We start from the raw sequence: 16,679 nt of genomic DNA, 5'->3' as shown, positions 1-16,679 counted from the left end.
GAGCCAGTGAGATTACAGCATCCCCAATGGTGGTATGTTGTGAGGCTGGGGGTAGTGGGGAGGGGAATGCGATGGGACAGAGGAAGGTGGGGAAGTATTTACCAACTTTCTAGAGCCAGTGAGATTACAGAATCCCCAATGGTGGTATGTTGTGAGGCTGGGGGTAGTGGGGAGGGGAATGCGATGGGACAGAGGAAGGTGGGGAAGTATTTACCAACTTTCTAGAGCCAGTGAGATTACAGCATCCCCAATGGTGGTATGTTGTGAGGCTGGGGGTAGTGGGGAGGGGAATGCGATGGGACAGAGGAAGGTGGGGAAGTATTTACCAATTTTCTAGAGCCAGTGAGATTACAGCATCCCCAATGGTGGTATGTTGTGAGGCTGGGGGTAGTGGGGAGGGGAATGCGATGGGACAGAGGAAGGTGGGGAAGTATTTACCAACTTTCTAGAGCCAGTGAGATTACAGCATCCCCAATGGTGGTATGTTGTGAGGCTGGGGGTAGTGGGGAGGGGAATGCGATGGGACAGAGGAAGGTGGGGAAGTATTTACCAACTTTCTAGAGCCAGTGAGATTACAGCATCCCCAATGGTGGTATGTTGTGAGGCTGGGGGTAGTGGGGAGGGGAATGCGATGGGACAGAGGAAGGTGGGGAAGTATTTACCAATTTTCTAGAGCCAGTGAGATTACAGCATCCCCAATGGTGGTATGTTGTGAGGCTGGGGGTAGTGGGGAGGGGAATGCGATGGGACAGAGGAAGGTGGGGAAGTATTTACCAACTTTCTAGAGCCAGTGAGATTACAGCATCCCCAATGGTGGTATGTTGTGAGGCTGGGGGTAGTGGGGAGGGGAATGCGATGGGACAGAGGAAGGTGGGGAAGTATTTACCAACTTTCTAGAGCCAGTGAGATTACAGCATCCCCAATGGTGGTATGTTGTGAGGCTGGGGGTAGTGGGGAGGGGAATGCGATGGGACAGAGGAAGGTGGGGAAGTATTTACCAATTTTCTAGAGCCAGTGAGATTACAGCATCCCCAATGGTGGTATGTTGTGAGGCTGGGGGTAGTGGGGAGGGGAATGAGATGGGGCAGAGGAAGGTGGGGAAGTATCTGACTATTCAAATATGGTCACCAAATACAGACAAAGCTATTTCAAGCAACGTTCTAAATCTGAATGGCGTCTTACACCAGGATGATATCGAGAGTGTGTTTCACTCTGGAACGTGCTACAAATATACTATACATCATTTTAAATGAGTAATTTGTGAAATAACACAAATTAATCAAATGAAATTTATTTACGCATGCCGGGATTTGAACCCGCGGCCTCCAGCTTACTAGGCGAGAGCCTTACCCCTTTATCACGGAGGCCGTCAAATATTCAGACCTGAACACTACTTTCAAGGCATTTCAAGAAACGATTCGTTTCTAAATTTATACGCTGTTTATATTTAGAACCGCTTCGAATCTAGAACTATGTGCGAAAATATATGTTCTAAGGAGTCTATAAAAAAAACGTCGTTTTTAAATTTATAACTCTGGAATCTGAACGTACGCTTTCTGGATTTTACAAAGAAGTTTACAGCTCAGCCACAGAGGTCGTCTTTGTCGTCGATTGAAGTAAAACCTCCTAGATCACAGGAATTTTGATTCAAGAGATACTTATGTTTGGAACAGATAGCTAGAACAAACAACGATATTCTTTCACGAAAATATCAGAAGTAGCCTGTTTTATTCATCATCCAGTACTTCCTGGATTGTGATGGTGACGCTGATAAAACTACATATTATAATGTCTAAAAATAACATACTTAAGTAGGCATATCTTCTGCCAGTTATGAGAGTTGGTGTATTAAGAAAGATCATACGTTTTCCTTCAAATTATAAGTACCTGTTTAGTATCTGAAAAAGTTACTTGCAAAAGACTTAATTCTACTGAAATAAGTTATTTTGCTTTATATATTTAATGAAAAAATATTAATTAAAACTATGATTAAGGATTTTTATATTTCCTTTTGTTTCTTTTTTAAAGTTGCTCGCTTGAGTTGAAATAAAAATGAATTGCCAACCATTCTCGGAAATAAATATTTTTTAAAGCTTACATACTTGAAATAAACTGACTTAATATAAACATGATTTTTTTATTTTACATTATCCCCACACAGGAACAAAATTTCCCTCAGGGCCTATGACATCATTTGGGATGCTGTGGGGGGTATTTTTTAAGGAAAGGGAAAATGCGAAATATTTTGACTTGTCAAATATTATTATTTGTTTATGATAAACTTATATTTGTAAGACAACTAACTTTTCCAACCAAACAATGTAGATGTAACAACAAACGTACATAAAAAAATTCAGGGAAATTCAGCACTAATAAAGCCGTTCTCACAATAATAAAATTGCTTGTTTACAGGTGAAAAAGTAAAATAAACAATAATTGTAGAATGAAATACTAGTACAAATTAAATATATGTACATAGTAACCCGACGTAGCTTAGTGGTTTAGAGCACCTGACCGGCAGAAGGGTGCGGGTTCAATTCGTGTCGGCGGCATTAATTTTTACTAAGGAGATATTATCAATTTGTATGGGTATTTCAGGCAAATTATTATTGCTTATAATAATTTGTTATCCTTTGTGCTAAGCGTAAAAACCTTGTCTTATAATAAAAAAAATAATAAAAAAGTGCCACAAACCAAATGAATTTCGATTCGTGATGAGCGATTCAAATCATGTTTTTGTTCATAATTTCTATTCTATTGTCCAATTCACTATTACATTGGTAAAATTAAACATATTTAATATTTTTTGTGTTACTTTTTGTCAGTCTCGTAATTTCATTTTGTGAATTGAGCCTCTTGTTTTAGGATAAAAAATGAGGTTAATTTTGACATACTAACGTATGATTTTTCAATTTACCTCGTGAATTTAATAACATTGTAAAATTAAACAATAGTCAGGTCTTTCTACCTCCGTTAACCATGAAAACAAATACATGTAAGTCATACAATATTATGCAATCGCATAACTGCATATGTAGGTAGGTACCGTAGAAAATAGTTTAAAATAAAACCTAGTATTAATACATATATTACTTCAGTTGTAAGAAATAAACCCTATTTTCAATATCATACGTATCACATCAAGTAATATAATACTTTGAAGGCAAGTATTAGAAATGAAAACTTACTGGTAATACATATCGTAGAAACGAATAAACATATAAAACGACAGATTTTTACTCACTTTTGTAAAACCTATGTAAAATAAATAAATAAAATTAAACAAACGAATAACAATATTTGAAAATAATTTTAAAAAATGTATATTCATATACCTACCTATTTTGTATCTACTATGTCAACGCACTGCATTTGTATTTATTTATGTTTACGCACTCCGACGTATAATTTACAAATATGTATGTAACTACTTATTAGGAAGAAAGCTACAACCGAGAATTCAACAACAATAATTGTTATTTTATCGGAACCATGCTGTAGGCGTCGTCAGCAGCGCGGGGTGTACGGCTCGCAGTGGTATGAATTCGGTATTTCTATCTCTTTCTAAAAAAACGACCGATCGCGAGATCATCTTAAGCTTGGTTTCGGTAATGCCATAATCATATTTACTAGTGATATGGAGCTCCATCTCATACATACATCTGTGCGATACAGTTGGTCATATCAGTTGGGCATATGATCATTCTAATCTTTATTTTCGTTTATCTCAAAATTATGTTTTTCTAGATAGGCCCCTATGATCCTAAACCCCCGCATAGCATGTTTGCATGGCCGTCGAAATGAAGAATTCGCGTTAATATTACATTGCACTATTGCACACGTCGAAATGTGAGAAATCGTTTGCATTTTTTAGAAAAAAATATTTGGATATTTTCAATTACAATACAATGTCGCTACCCTAAAAGTATCTAGTGTATTCAATACCATCCGCGTAAAGATTTTTCTTTGAACAGGATCATTCATTTAAAAATACACAACTGGCTTCCATTAAAAGCTTTTCATATTATTGAATTGGTAACGTTGTGTGAACTATATTCAATTTCGTACTCCGACCTGAGAATAATGAGAAAATGGCGCCATTTCTTATTATATTAAATAAGATGAATGAATGGTCTAGTTAAATAAGAAATTTATTATATTATTGAAAGGGGCAGGTATTGAAACTTGTAACAATGAATATACCTAATAATAATAGGCTTCATTTTACGGATTTGCGGGTATCTGGCTAAGCTGACTGAATAAGTGGAGTGAGACTGCTTTTATCAGAGATCTTTTTCAGTAGAAAAGTATAGCAAAGAAAAGTGATGCACTTAATAATAAGTGGAGAACTTCCGATGAAAAAACGCATGGTTGTCTAAAAACTTTTTGAAAAAATTTCTAATATAAAATTTCCCGAATATAAAATGTCTCGAATATTAAATATCTCGAATAGGAAATATTCCACAAAAAAATGTTAGCCCAAAAAACGTAAGAAAAGTAAGTGTTTGTGCTTATGCTAGAATTGCGTCATTTTGAATTTTGATAATGTTTTCTTGATTGAATGAATAAATGAATCAATGAATTAAATGGATTCTTGGAAGTGGAAATTAACCCACTTCCCGAGATTTGATCCGGCTGAAATTCAGCGAATAAATTCGTTGTCAATGACAATTTATTCTATCAATTTTGTTGGAACTTATTCACCCTCACGCGCGCACACACACGCATTTTTTTTTGAAATTGGATGACATTATATTTAAAAATTTACAGAAGTTAATATACGAAATAAATATTGGAACTATCCAATAAGGATTTTTTGTTTGTTTTTATATTAACCCCTTAGGAAAATAATTTCCTTCGGGGCCTATGTCATATTTGGGGTGCTGTGTAGTGGGTATTTTTACTAGGAAATGAAGGAGCGAAAGTACTGGGAAGGTATACGGGTTGGGTATAAACATGTATACCCAACCCAATCCCATCTGTCCAGGAGTGACGGACATATGAATTTATTCCTTTCATCACGACGACGCAAGGCGATAAGGTCGCAGGTGGTGGGCAGGCGCATCATGAACACACCTCACCCGATGAACCCGGGCACCCCTGCTAAGTCACCAAACGTAGCGAACCACTTGGATTGACCGAACAGAGTTGTTGGTTTTCCAATAAATGGTTCCCGGGGCGAGAGTACCCAAACCTGCTTCCCAAATTGGATTTGGATTTGGATTTGGCTTAGGCGTTAGTGTTGTTGATTCCAATCCCTTGGGAGGAAGGTTCAATGCTCAGTCAAGCGAAAAAATAATCTTTGAAATTGGCTACTATCAGTCAAAAATCATGTCAAAAATTGAAAATATACCTAAATTGTTTAAAAAAAACTCTGTTTTTAAGGGTTGATTTTACGCCTATGTCGTCACAAAATATATTTGTAGCACAATTAAGAACAGTTGATTTGTAAACGACCACGGAGCATGAAAAGTTTTTTTGTTATTTTTAGTCCTAAAACATTAAATTATATATAAATATCCCATTAAAACACATTTTTTTAAGCCACAGGCGATTCCAAAATATGTTTGAACCGCTTGAAATTTTTAAAGTTATTCGTATTTCAATTATTAAATCAAAGTAAATTGAATCTCATGGGTGTAGTAGACTGTAAATATTGATGTTTTTATTAAAAACATATTAACTTTGCATCGATAAAGATTTCTTGAAAATTCTAATTCAATCCAATCTAATCCTAAAATATTTTTTCTGCGAACTGGGATATGATTTCATGCATAGGCTTATGAAAACTTTTTGGGTGGCCGTAAAAAATAAAACTGGCTGAGATTAAACATATTAATTTCAAAAGTAAAAAAAAGAGAGAAATGAAAATGTCGGAGATAAAAAGTCAGAGAAGAGATATTTTTGATGTCATTCGTCATTTACATAAAAAATCTAGTTTCTTTAGAAATATCGTATTCTGTTGATAAGCGTTTTCTGAAGCGTGATTTTTATAACTTAAATATTTCTATCCTTATAATTTTAATCCGAAGTTGGGTTTTATACATTACACAGGTTGAGTCATACAGGGTTTTCCAATAAGAGGTGTTATTTTGATATTCAATCGTAAAAGATCAATGGTTTTGTTGCTTGTGTGGCACGTAGCGCCGTCTTGTTGAAAGTAAACGTTGTTCAGATCAATACCATCCAATTCCAACTATAAAAAATCATTAATCATCTCTCGATAGCGCAATCCATTCACCGTAGCTGTTGCTCCAGCCTCATTTTCGAAAAAGTAAGGTCCAATGACTTCGCAGGGCCATAAACCTCACCAAACAGTCACACATTGAGGATAGAGAGGCTTTTCAACAATAACTTATTTACTGTAATATATATTTTTTGTCTTGCTTTCTTTAAATAAAAAAACTCTTGGGTTTTCCGAGCCCCAGATGCGACAATTTTGCTTGTTGACGAAGCCACCGAGGTGGGAATGGGCCTCATCACTCAAGATGATTTGCATTTGATTCACTCAAGTGAATTTTAATAATTTCAATGCGTTGTTGAAGCGTGTATCATTCCATTTTTACTAATGGCGTAGTTTTTACTTGTCGAATGTCAAAAAATGACAGCTTCAAAATTAACATCTACCGAAATAGCGGGCTATTCAAAATAACACCTCTTATTGGAAAACCCTGTACATCATTCCTAATACGTCATTATTAAGTGAAAGGGCACTTTAGGTGATCAATCAAAAAAATACGATATATAAATTCTTTGGTATTATTATTATCTAAAATACTAGTTTCGGTAGTTTAACTCTGCGACTCGGTGTAAATATGGTTTAATGAACTCATAATGGCTTTCCTTTGAATTGTGTCATTTTCACAATTGAAACAGAATATGTGAAGAATGGAGATATAACATAATATTAGAGAAAATTATTTTAGTTGTCATTTTCAAAATCAAAACTGATTTGTCAAGAACTCATTTGTCAAGTTTTTGAATAGTTTTGGCTGAAACCAAATATTACATTTTAGCGAAGCTTTTTTGCGTAGGGCAGCAGGAGTTGTTTTCGTGTTTTTGCTATGCTTAAAATATTGACATGAATTTCATGTACTTAGCAAAAAGAGTACCCCGGAATGGTGGGTCGTTAGCACCGTCTGAAGGAGAGAGGGTGGGGGATGTTATCTATGAAACCCTTTATCAACGGGACGACGGAAGAAGCATAGAAGGGGAAACAGAATACTGAATAGAGCATGACATTTGTTTCGCAAATTAAACTATCCCAGGTACCTACGTTTAATATAGTTTATAGATGATAATGTAGACAGTGGTTTAATTTAGTTTGTTGTTTGGAAAATTAACAAATTAAACACAATTGCTTTGTGTATATCACTTGCATAATATTACATAGGGATATTGTAAATTTGGACTCACCTTAACAAACTACGTACGTTAATAATCGTACGTAGTGATTAAATTTTGTAATGAAATAATAAACAGAGGTTTCAAGACCCTTTAAAATGTTTTTTTAAAGTTTATTGTAGTTTTTAAGTTGTGATTGAATGTCGAGGTTGACGAGAGGACGCTTTTGGGGAAATAAAATAAATAATTATATCTCTTATTATTGTGTCATTGAATGGTCTACGTCAAAGTCAATAATCGTAAATGTACGATTATCAATTGAATAACGGTAAACGAAATCGTAATCGTCAAATTGAGAATCGTTGCATCACCAATGACAACATCTCAAAATATGGCGGGACCGTAGAGTGCCCAAAATTGGCCTCAATATAAACCATATGACAATGTCCACGTAGGTAGGCACTTCCGCCTTATGTGGTCAGCGATAGACTACTTAACTTAATTCAGCATCAATCGTTTGGGCCACTGACGCGTGCTTGATATAAAATATATTGCCCATTATTTTCTGGGCATTAGAGTTGCCCGGTGGATGAAATGTGCGGATACTAGATTCCTTGGAAAATTAAAAGTTGGCAAAATTTCAACATCAAACCGAATTTTCGCAAAGGGGTTTTATCAATTTTATACATCGAAGAGATTAACCAATATAGGAGTGTGGACGGCAATAAGGTCAATTTTTCTTACTTCTGTTAAAATTGATCAAACTTGTTCGTGGCAAAATTAATGCATTATTAATTCAATTTGTCTGTATGCCTAGGGGTGGAAAGGTCTTATAAAAGATAGGTGGTCTTTCAAATCAGCATGGATCACATTTCAATAGATTTGGTTTTTAAGTGGTTTTATAGCTTCTGTTTGAATTGATTGGTAATGGGTAGGTACTCATTTGTGGATTAATTTATTAACCCTTCAGGATTTTGAACATTTTACCCACAAGTCCCAACGCCGCGCCTTGATGGTGTAAGGTCTCATGGAATTTCGGAATGCTTACTAGGTATTTTGAATGTACCATTTGAAATAAACATCGATTTTTCTAATTAATAAAATTTTAACATAATACATGAAAATGTTGACAAAAAACAAACCGAAACATTTTAACTCGAAACGTCCATAATTTTGAAAGATTTTGATGTTTAAAAATACATATTCCTTTTTTTTAGGGAAATGGTTAAAAAAGTCTAACTTCACTTTTTGTGCCGTTTAAACAGTGTTTTTATTTTTTTTTTTAATTTTTCTAAAAAATATCTTCATGTCTTCTGAAGGCGAAACAGCTGTCACGAGTAATAATATTTACACAACATATTTTTTTCATAATTTGAATAATAATATTATTATAGAAAGACCCATTCAAATTAAACATGGTGACAATAAACAAAAACAGCAAAAAACGTGTTAAGAAAAAATTCCGCTAATTGATAATCACACATTCGACAACTATTATGATTTCATTCGTGGAATCAAGAATAAATATTTGAGACAAAGTGAGATGAATATTTTTTTCCTATCCAACGACGAATAAATCACATATTTACGCATTATAGAAAAAAAGATTAAAACAAAAAATTATATAATGTTTGGACTCCCCGGTCAGATCTGTCAACTGAGGGTCCATTGGAATATGATGTTTGTGGCTAGTGTCCTACCGAGCTTGAAGGTAAAAGTAAGAGCAGTTATATTGTCCCAACACATTGAAATATTATATTTAGATGAGACATATGACGAAAAAATGGGTTCCACTTTTTGACCTCCAACTCTCCAAACGCTCTAATTAAAATAACTGAAATCGCGTTATAATAGTGGAACAAGTTTCGACAAAATATTAGTACGCAGTTGCGCCTCTAATTATAGTTCTATATCCAAATATCAGAGTAGCAGATATCAGATAGAATATTTTACTTCATTCGGAGAATACCTAACAAGGTGCAGCATATATTTTTTATGTTACATAACATAAACATAGCAGTCTCGAACTTAGCACCATGTATTTTTCTTTCTGTTACATATCACGTAACATCCCAAAACCAGGTAGCAGCTACCTGCTAAGTTGATGTCACGTAACAGAAATAATATATACTATACGGTGTTAATCGGATGTTACTTGGAAGGAAGTTTAAAAATATATACTTACTGCTGTATAATGTTGTTTATCTATCTGTAGAGTAGACGCTATCGGGTACCAAGTCTAAACGTCGCAGCGTATTTTTCGCATTCCATTGTCTTATTGCATCTGTAAAGCTAGATTTGGAAAAAAAAAAATTGTTCTGACTCCAACCATCAGAATTCTTACATAATTCATAGTTATTAATTAATTAATATATTTATATAAAGGATTTTGGAAAGGCGTGGATTTGATTTTTATACAAATCTACAGTTTTATTCAGAGATTCATGAAATTTTGCACACTTGCCCTTCAAAACAAGAGAAAGCCACTGTAATTATAAAACTTTGAAAAACTCTTAGATATCATCAACACGATAACTGTGTACTTGTAATATTTTTTTTAAAACAAACCAAATTTAATTCGGATTTAATTTACAGTGAGCACCAATACAAAAATAAGAGTGTTTGTGGCGTTGTGGATTTATTTTTTAAACAGATTTGTTCTAAGATTGATAAAATTTTCTCACTTGAATACAGGGAAAATTGTTAATTATTAATTTAGAAATTCGAATTTCTGAGTAAAGCCCGGGCAACGCCGGGGATTTCAGCAAGTTTCCAATGAAAAAAAACATTGATATCATTTTCATTACTGCCATGAAATAATATTTTTTGTGACCCCTGACATTATTTCGCGTCTTCTTGCTTTGTTTTTAAAATGCTTCTGAAAAACGGTAATTTAGTTTGGTATTCAGTGAAAAAAATATTAGCGTAAACGAGACTTGACGATGAAAAATGTAAAAATTTGGGGCGAATGTCAAATATTTGATAAGCGTGTTCGGAAATATGAACCAATTTGACTAATAATAGAGCGAGGTATCCCACGTCACAGATAAGCTCATAAACTTCACCATGTTTTATGAAGAACTGGCAGATGTCAACTACGAGATGCCAAGGGCAAAGATTTACAAACAATATTATATGGCGTATTAAAAATAAAAACGAAGTGCGAAAAATACTTTTTAAAAGCAAACAATAAAATACACATATCTTCATTGGTGTTTTTGATTCAGCAATATAATAATCGGTTATGGTGACGTGTTTCATCACTTTTATGAGTAATGTGTAGTTTATGAAACCATTAAAGTAAGCTCCATACGCTTTAAAATTGACCAAATAATGTGTACAGTGCCATTGGCATTATTAAACTATAAATGGGGAGCCCTTACTAACTCAAAAGTGGTATTGTTCGAAGTACAGTGAATAAGATTACCAATTATGTAAAATGTCAGAGAAGGAGGATTTTCAACCCTTCCAAAACTTCGGTACACCGTTTAATTATGCTAATGGTAAAAAATAATTAATGTGAAACGTTCGCTTGAATGTGTTCCGCTGAGGGCGAATAATTTAAATGATTTTACGTATTTAATTAAGTCTCGAATAATAATTACTGAGCGTCTTTATTAGAGTAAACATAAATAGACACCATCTGTGATCGTTTAATCTTAATAAATATTTACCCGTAGGATAAATTTATTCAACGGGCTAAATTATGACAAATATGTCTTCAATTGAAATAATTCAAGAAAACCATTGTAACTTTTGTTTCTCATAGAAGTTCTCTTTCCGAGAAAACAATGGCAGTAAAGGAAAATAACAAACTTCACGTTTAATGGCCAGCATTATGAAGTTTAATTTGAATGTAGGATCTTATAAAAGACTCACCGTATTTAACGTAGCATTGTTCAAAGAAAGGATCACCGAAGAAGAGCGCCAGCAGGCCCATTATCCCCTGAGGGAACTCGGTGAGCAAGAAGAGGAACAACACTGCCAGCAGCATCCTCGTGGTCCTGTCTGTCTGGCGTTCCGTGCGTCTCCTCATCTTGTTAGCTGCGCCCTCGCCCTCCCTGCCCGGCGTCATCAGGTTCTGTCTTCTCTTCTTCGTCTCCACCAGCACCATGATGAGTTGAGAGCTCAGTATTGTCAAAGCGATGCACGGAATTAATTTTATAACTACACTGTAAATCCAGAAGATGGCTGTCTTCATTGTCGCGTTGTCGTACATTCGTAAAACGTACAGCGTCGCGTTCTGGGCGGGAGGATCGAGCATTGAGATGTTTGCTACTTTGCTCATGGGCTCCCCGTCTATGGTCAAAAGTTCTTCTTGAGTGCCTATGTACATCGAGAAGATGATCGGAAGACATATGAGAGGGCACACGATATAGGCCCCGGCGATAGTGATGACGGTGCATTTCATGTTGCACCATCGCCGGTTGGTTTGCGGATGAGCTATGGCAATGTATCGCCACACCGCCAGAGTGACGGTAAGCCAGATAGAAATCGTGTGACAGATTTGTCCGAAGAGCGAGTGGAAGTAGACGAAGCTGGTCCAAGGGTAGCTGTACTGGTCGAGGTAGGACCGGTTGGCCGCAGGGAGATACATGTGGAAGGCGTAAGGAATGTACTCCACCATGACCAGGAGGTCAGCCACGGCGAGGCCAGTGAGGATAGCGTTGGTCGGGGAGACCATCTCCCTGCGGGTGAGCACGGCGATGTTGAGCGTGTTGGCCACGGAGCCGAACACGCACACGAGCACGCTAACATAGCCGTGCAGGTGCGCGTACCACTGCGAGAAGTCGTTTGTGGCCTGCCCGCAGTACAGGGTCACATTCCCCATATCCAGATCGGAGTCGTTCATTTTGATATTTATCTAATTTTTCTAGTTCTCTAAAGTGCCCACGGTAGATGTTCACAACGTACGCTAATTGCTAGTATTACTAATGTCCGCATTAGGTAGGAGGGTAATGATTAAGGAAGCGAGAATCTGGTAGAAGAGCGGCAAAATTCACTTTTAGGGATACTAAAATCACACGTTAAAACTTTTGTCATTGTAACTTACGTCTAATTGAAATATATACTTTAATTGAACTCAGTTCTAACATTCCGTGAACACTTTCCACAAAGAAATAACTTCATTCTACTTTTCCACATAATCCGTGAAAATGTTTCGCTCGCTGCTTACACCTGAAACAAACAAAAATAATAAATTAGTATTTTCATTGGGAAATATTAACGGTTCATTATTTTATAAATGAGTTGCTGAACTCCCTTACAAAATATTCACAATAATTAGATTAGTTTTCAAGAAGGTAAAAAATTTCGTTTTCAAACTTGGTTATCACCACTTTTTTATAAAACGTCTTTCTAATTCAAAGGTTTATTTGTTTTTGAAACATCCTATATAGTCTAAAGGTGCATTCTTTCATCTATTTTTATTAAACTTAATTTTCTAAACTTAAGCTTTTGGTTTTGAAATATGTTGATAATTGTTATTAAAACTAGTGGTGTAGTAATTATCATCAATTTACAAAGCCACAGCATTTGAAATTATTGAATAAATTTCACATTTGTGCTGACCGTTGGTATACTCCAAATAATACATAATGATTTTCTCGAAGATTTTTTCAATAAATTGATAATATAGGTTTTTCAGGCTTATAATTATTGCTTAAAAATAATACGTTATCCTTTGTACTCAAAAAAACTTGTATCTTAAACATTAGTTTGTCGTTCATTAAAATAATACATAACAGTTTCTCCATTGATTTTCATTACGGATTCTTGTTTACCGAATAAATTGAATTGTAATCAAACTTTCCCGTCAACATACTGATTTGATTCCTCAAAGTTGAATTGCGTTGGAGGTTTCTATTCCTATATTATATAAGTTTGTTGGTAACTATATACGGTACGCACTAGAAGATCTAATCTCTGATTTTCAAGCGGATTTCCGGAATGATACCAAATAATTTGCAAAATATCTGCATTGTCTAATCGTAAATCTTCATAAGTTTATCGAAGATGTGCTATATGTTTATGGGCAAGTGGATCAAGTCAAGGCAAAAAGATAGGAAACACGATATAAGTATAATGTAGGTACGAAAATACATCAGAAAAAGAAATTTCAGTGAAAAGGTTCACCCAAAAATTGGTCCCTTTCTCGCAAAACTAAAAGTAGGCGTTAAAGTTAACAAAAGACCTCACTGTCACAAATGTATACATACACAATATACAGCAATACTCACGATCCCGAGTGTGTGCTGTTTGCCTCCACTCTATATTTATTTATTTATTAATCTTAGCTCACATCGTCGTGTGTGCTAATCGTTTTAGAAACATATAATATAATAAAATAATAATACAATATAATCACTCAATTTCAATCAAATCACTCAACTCACTTCCTCATCTTTAGCACAGAGACAATTCTCATACTTAGGCCCTAAACTGCTCAATCTCATACCTGATGCATGGAAGGCAAAGAGTACTAATATTCTGCGTATGCAGGTAAACAATTGGCTTCTGGTCTTGGGGAGAGCTGAATGCGAGAATATGCTAAAAAACAGTAATTGAATTGTAAATTTTGTTTTTCTTTACATTCTTCTTTACATTTTAATTTATATTGGTATTATATTAGCATTACAGGAACTGTATTTTTACATAAAGAAAGTTCGAAAATTGCTCAATTCTTCGTGATATTTTTCCTTAAAGGAAAAGTTCCTTCTTTACTTTCATTTTTTATTTTTTTTTATTTTTCATTTCCTTGTTTTATCTATTAATATTTCTTTAGTTTATTATATCAGCTAAACAATAGTAAAAAAAAAATTTCGTGGTATAACTGAAAGTATACTAGATTATGAATATACATTTGTATTACTTTACCAACAGAATTTCTTCAATTCAGTTTCATTTTCAAATTCATTTTCTTGTTTTTATCTATTAATATTTCTTTAGTTTATTATGTCAGCTAAACAATAGTAAAATATGTAGTGGTATAACTGAAAGCATTCTAGAATATGAATATACATATTATGTATTTTTTTAACAACAGAATAGTCAACACTATAATTTACTATAATTTACATGTAAAAACATTATCATATTGGAATGTCCTAAAACGGGCAATCGCCTAGTTGGACATTTTAAGTTCATTAATTGTATTATGTAATATTTACAAACAAACAATAAATAAATAAATAAATTATTGTTATATTGAAATCCTTTTCTTTTATTTCTTATTCTTATCTCTTTCCTTCTTTTACATCCTTTTCTCTTTTCTATTTGATAAAATTTTGTTACATATAAATTTTTTATTTTGTTATATTAAAAAATAAAAATTCTTTTCATTATCTTTACACTCTCTGAAAAAATATGTTAAATTATTATTTACACGCGTTTCTCCGCCTTTTTAACACGAGCATTTGTTCTAAAAAAAGGAGTATCACGATGTACTGTAATAAAAAGAAAATAAACTTAATGTAATGTAATATTGTAAATTTAATATTTAATAAAGAAATTAAAAAAAATATAAAAAATGACAGTAATTTTGCAAACAATGAATTTTTAAATATTTAAATGTAAATATATATTATATGTCACAAAAAAACATCAATATTTGAGAAAAATGTTTTATGTTAACATGTTTTTTCAATTTCTTTTTAAACATAACTATTTTCTCAATTTCAGTCATATGCGCTAATAGGACAAAATTTGTCGTAAGGTGTATCGCAATATACCTAATCTTTCAAAGAAGTAGATGCATTTTTGGGGTGTTAAGAGTATTATTTTAAGGTTTATTATGCAGTGCCATCATCAGGGCTCCAGAGCAGATCTGCAGCCCTGATGATGGAACCTTTAAGGCGAAGCTAAATGCCAAATCACAATTTCGATTAATCTTTTTAACGAATGCTTTAGATAAATTGAAAGTTTTCCTATCCTTTCGTTGAGCAGAATAAAAATAAATAAAAATAACTCCATAAAAGATATAATTGTAAACTACTACAAAAATTTTTTTTTTCAATAGAAATGTATGAACGCATAAAGGAAACATCTTTTAAAAAATATAGTATTATAGCTAAGATTATCTGTGACAGTTTCACTTCATTATCTTTTTTGCTTTCTTATAAAATTATTTACAAAATCAATAAAAACCAGTTTTGTGCTTGAAAGCGAACGTTTCTAGACTCCGTTTATCAAGCGATTTTAATACCTATTACCTACAATATAAGGTGTACCAAGAATATACACACATTTGGCTTGTAGCTTCCTCTTAAGGTGATGCACTACGTCGTGTAGTATTTTAAATTGAGCCTCTATCAATAACAACCCTTACGTAGATGGCGATAAGGTTTAAATTCCCGCTTAAAACCATCCGCCTGTTTTGATTTATGCAAGAAAAACACATGGCCATGTGCCTTTTATTTTGTGTATGTTCAGGCATTAATATATTTTTTTTATAAATAACTTAATTTGCCACATTATACAATAAAATCAAAACCAAAAATGGGTTCGTAAGTAGGAGATTTTGAACTTTAAAGCAGTTTTTATAGGCCTTTACACTATTTTTTCTGGGCTTATAAAAAGACTTATCTGAAAAATACTCGATTATTTTAAAGGCCAAGATGTATTCTACTCGCAGTATTTAATTAAAGCATCTGAAACATTTCTAGGCGACCAAATTTTCAAACCAAAAACACATGATTTTGAATTACTACGTATGACATCGCCTTAATGCTATCCGAAAAGTTGTTTAAATAAGGAGAAAGCGCATTACGGCATAGTAACTACAAAAAATAATACTTTTTGTGGTAATCTCAAATAATATTATATAGTTTGTGATTGTTCAAAGTCTGAGAAATCGTATGTGTGGGTATGTACGATGGAATCTACCCAACGTTTTAACATACGAGTAACTTAGCACCGTTTAATTAAATTTAATACTACCGTATATTGTTGTTATAATTAGTGCTTATGTTTTTTTTCGTGTTAGCTATCACAACCAATCCAAACATCTGTCTCGTGCCAATAACATGAATCAAAACGATTCGTTCGTTAAGTTGTGTGTCATGATTGCTTACCTGTCATGATATTATGATCAATATTGGAATAATATTGTTAAGCGCAGACATAATATATTGAATTAGTTGGTATTTTTACGGCCAAGATTTAATTAAAAATCTATATAAATAAAAATGTTAATATTCGTTTGTTCAAAATCTTAAATCTACGAAATTTCTTTACTGATTGCTATGAAATTTCTTTACTGATTGCTATGAAATTTCTTTACTGATTGCTATGAAATTTCTTTACTGATTGCTATGAAATTTCTTTACTGATTGCTA

The 16,679-nt window shown here is 33.8% G+C and overlaps 1 protein-coding gene across 2 annotated transcripts in view; it reads right to left on the bottom strand.

Moving 5' to 3' along the window:
* LOC149421636 (G protein-coupled receptor dmsr-1-like) overlaps nucleotides 1–16,679 on the bottom strand; it is a 418,612-nt gene that overhangs the window by 230,932 nt on the left and 171,001 nt on the right. For both annotated transcript variants that reach the window (XM_089634957.1, XM_089634958.1), the window contains exon 2: nucleotides 11,224–12,522. In XM_089634957.1, coding sequence (XP_089491083.1) covers nucleotides 11,224–12,196 — 973 coding nt within the window. In that variant the 5' untranslated portion in view covers nucleotides 12,197–12,522. The remainder of the gene's footprint in view (nucleotides 1–11,223; nucleotides 12,523–16,679) is intronic.

Source organism: Hesperophylax consimilis, chromosome 8 (assembly GCF_061612785.1).
Source record: "Hesperophylax consimilis isolate HC1 chromosome 8, BYU_Hcon_1.0, whole genome shotgun sequence".
NCBI classification, from domain to species: domain Eukaryota; kingdom Metazoa; phylum Arthropoda; class Insecta; order Trichoptera; family Limnephilidae; genus Hesperophylax; species Hesperophylax consimilis.
Note: the sequence above shows the minus strand (reverse complement) of the source record. Positions and strands in the feature narration are given on the sequence as shown.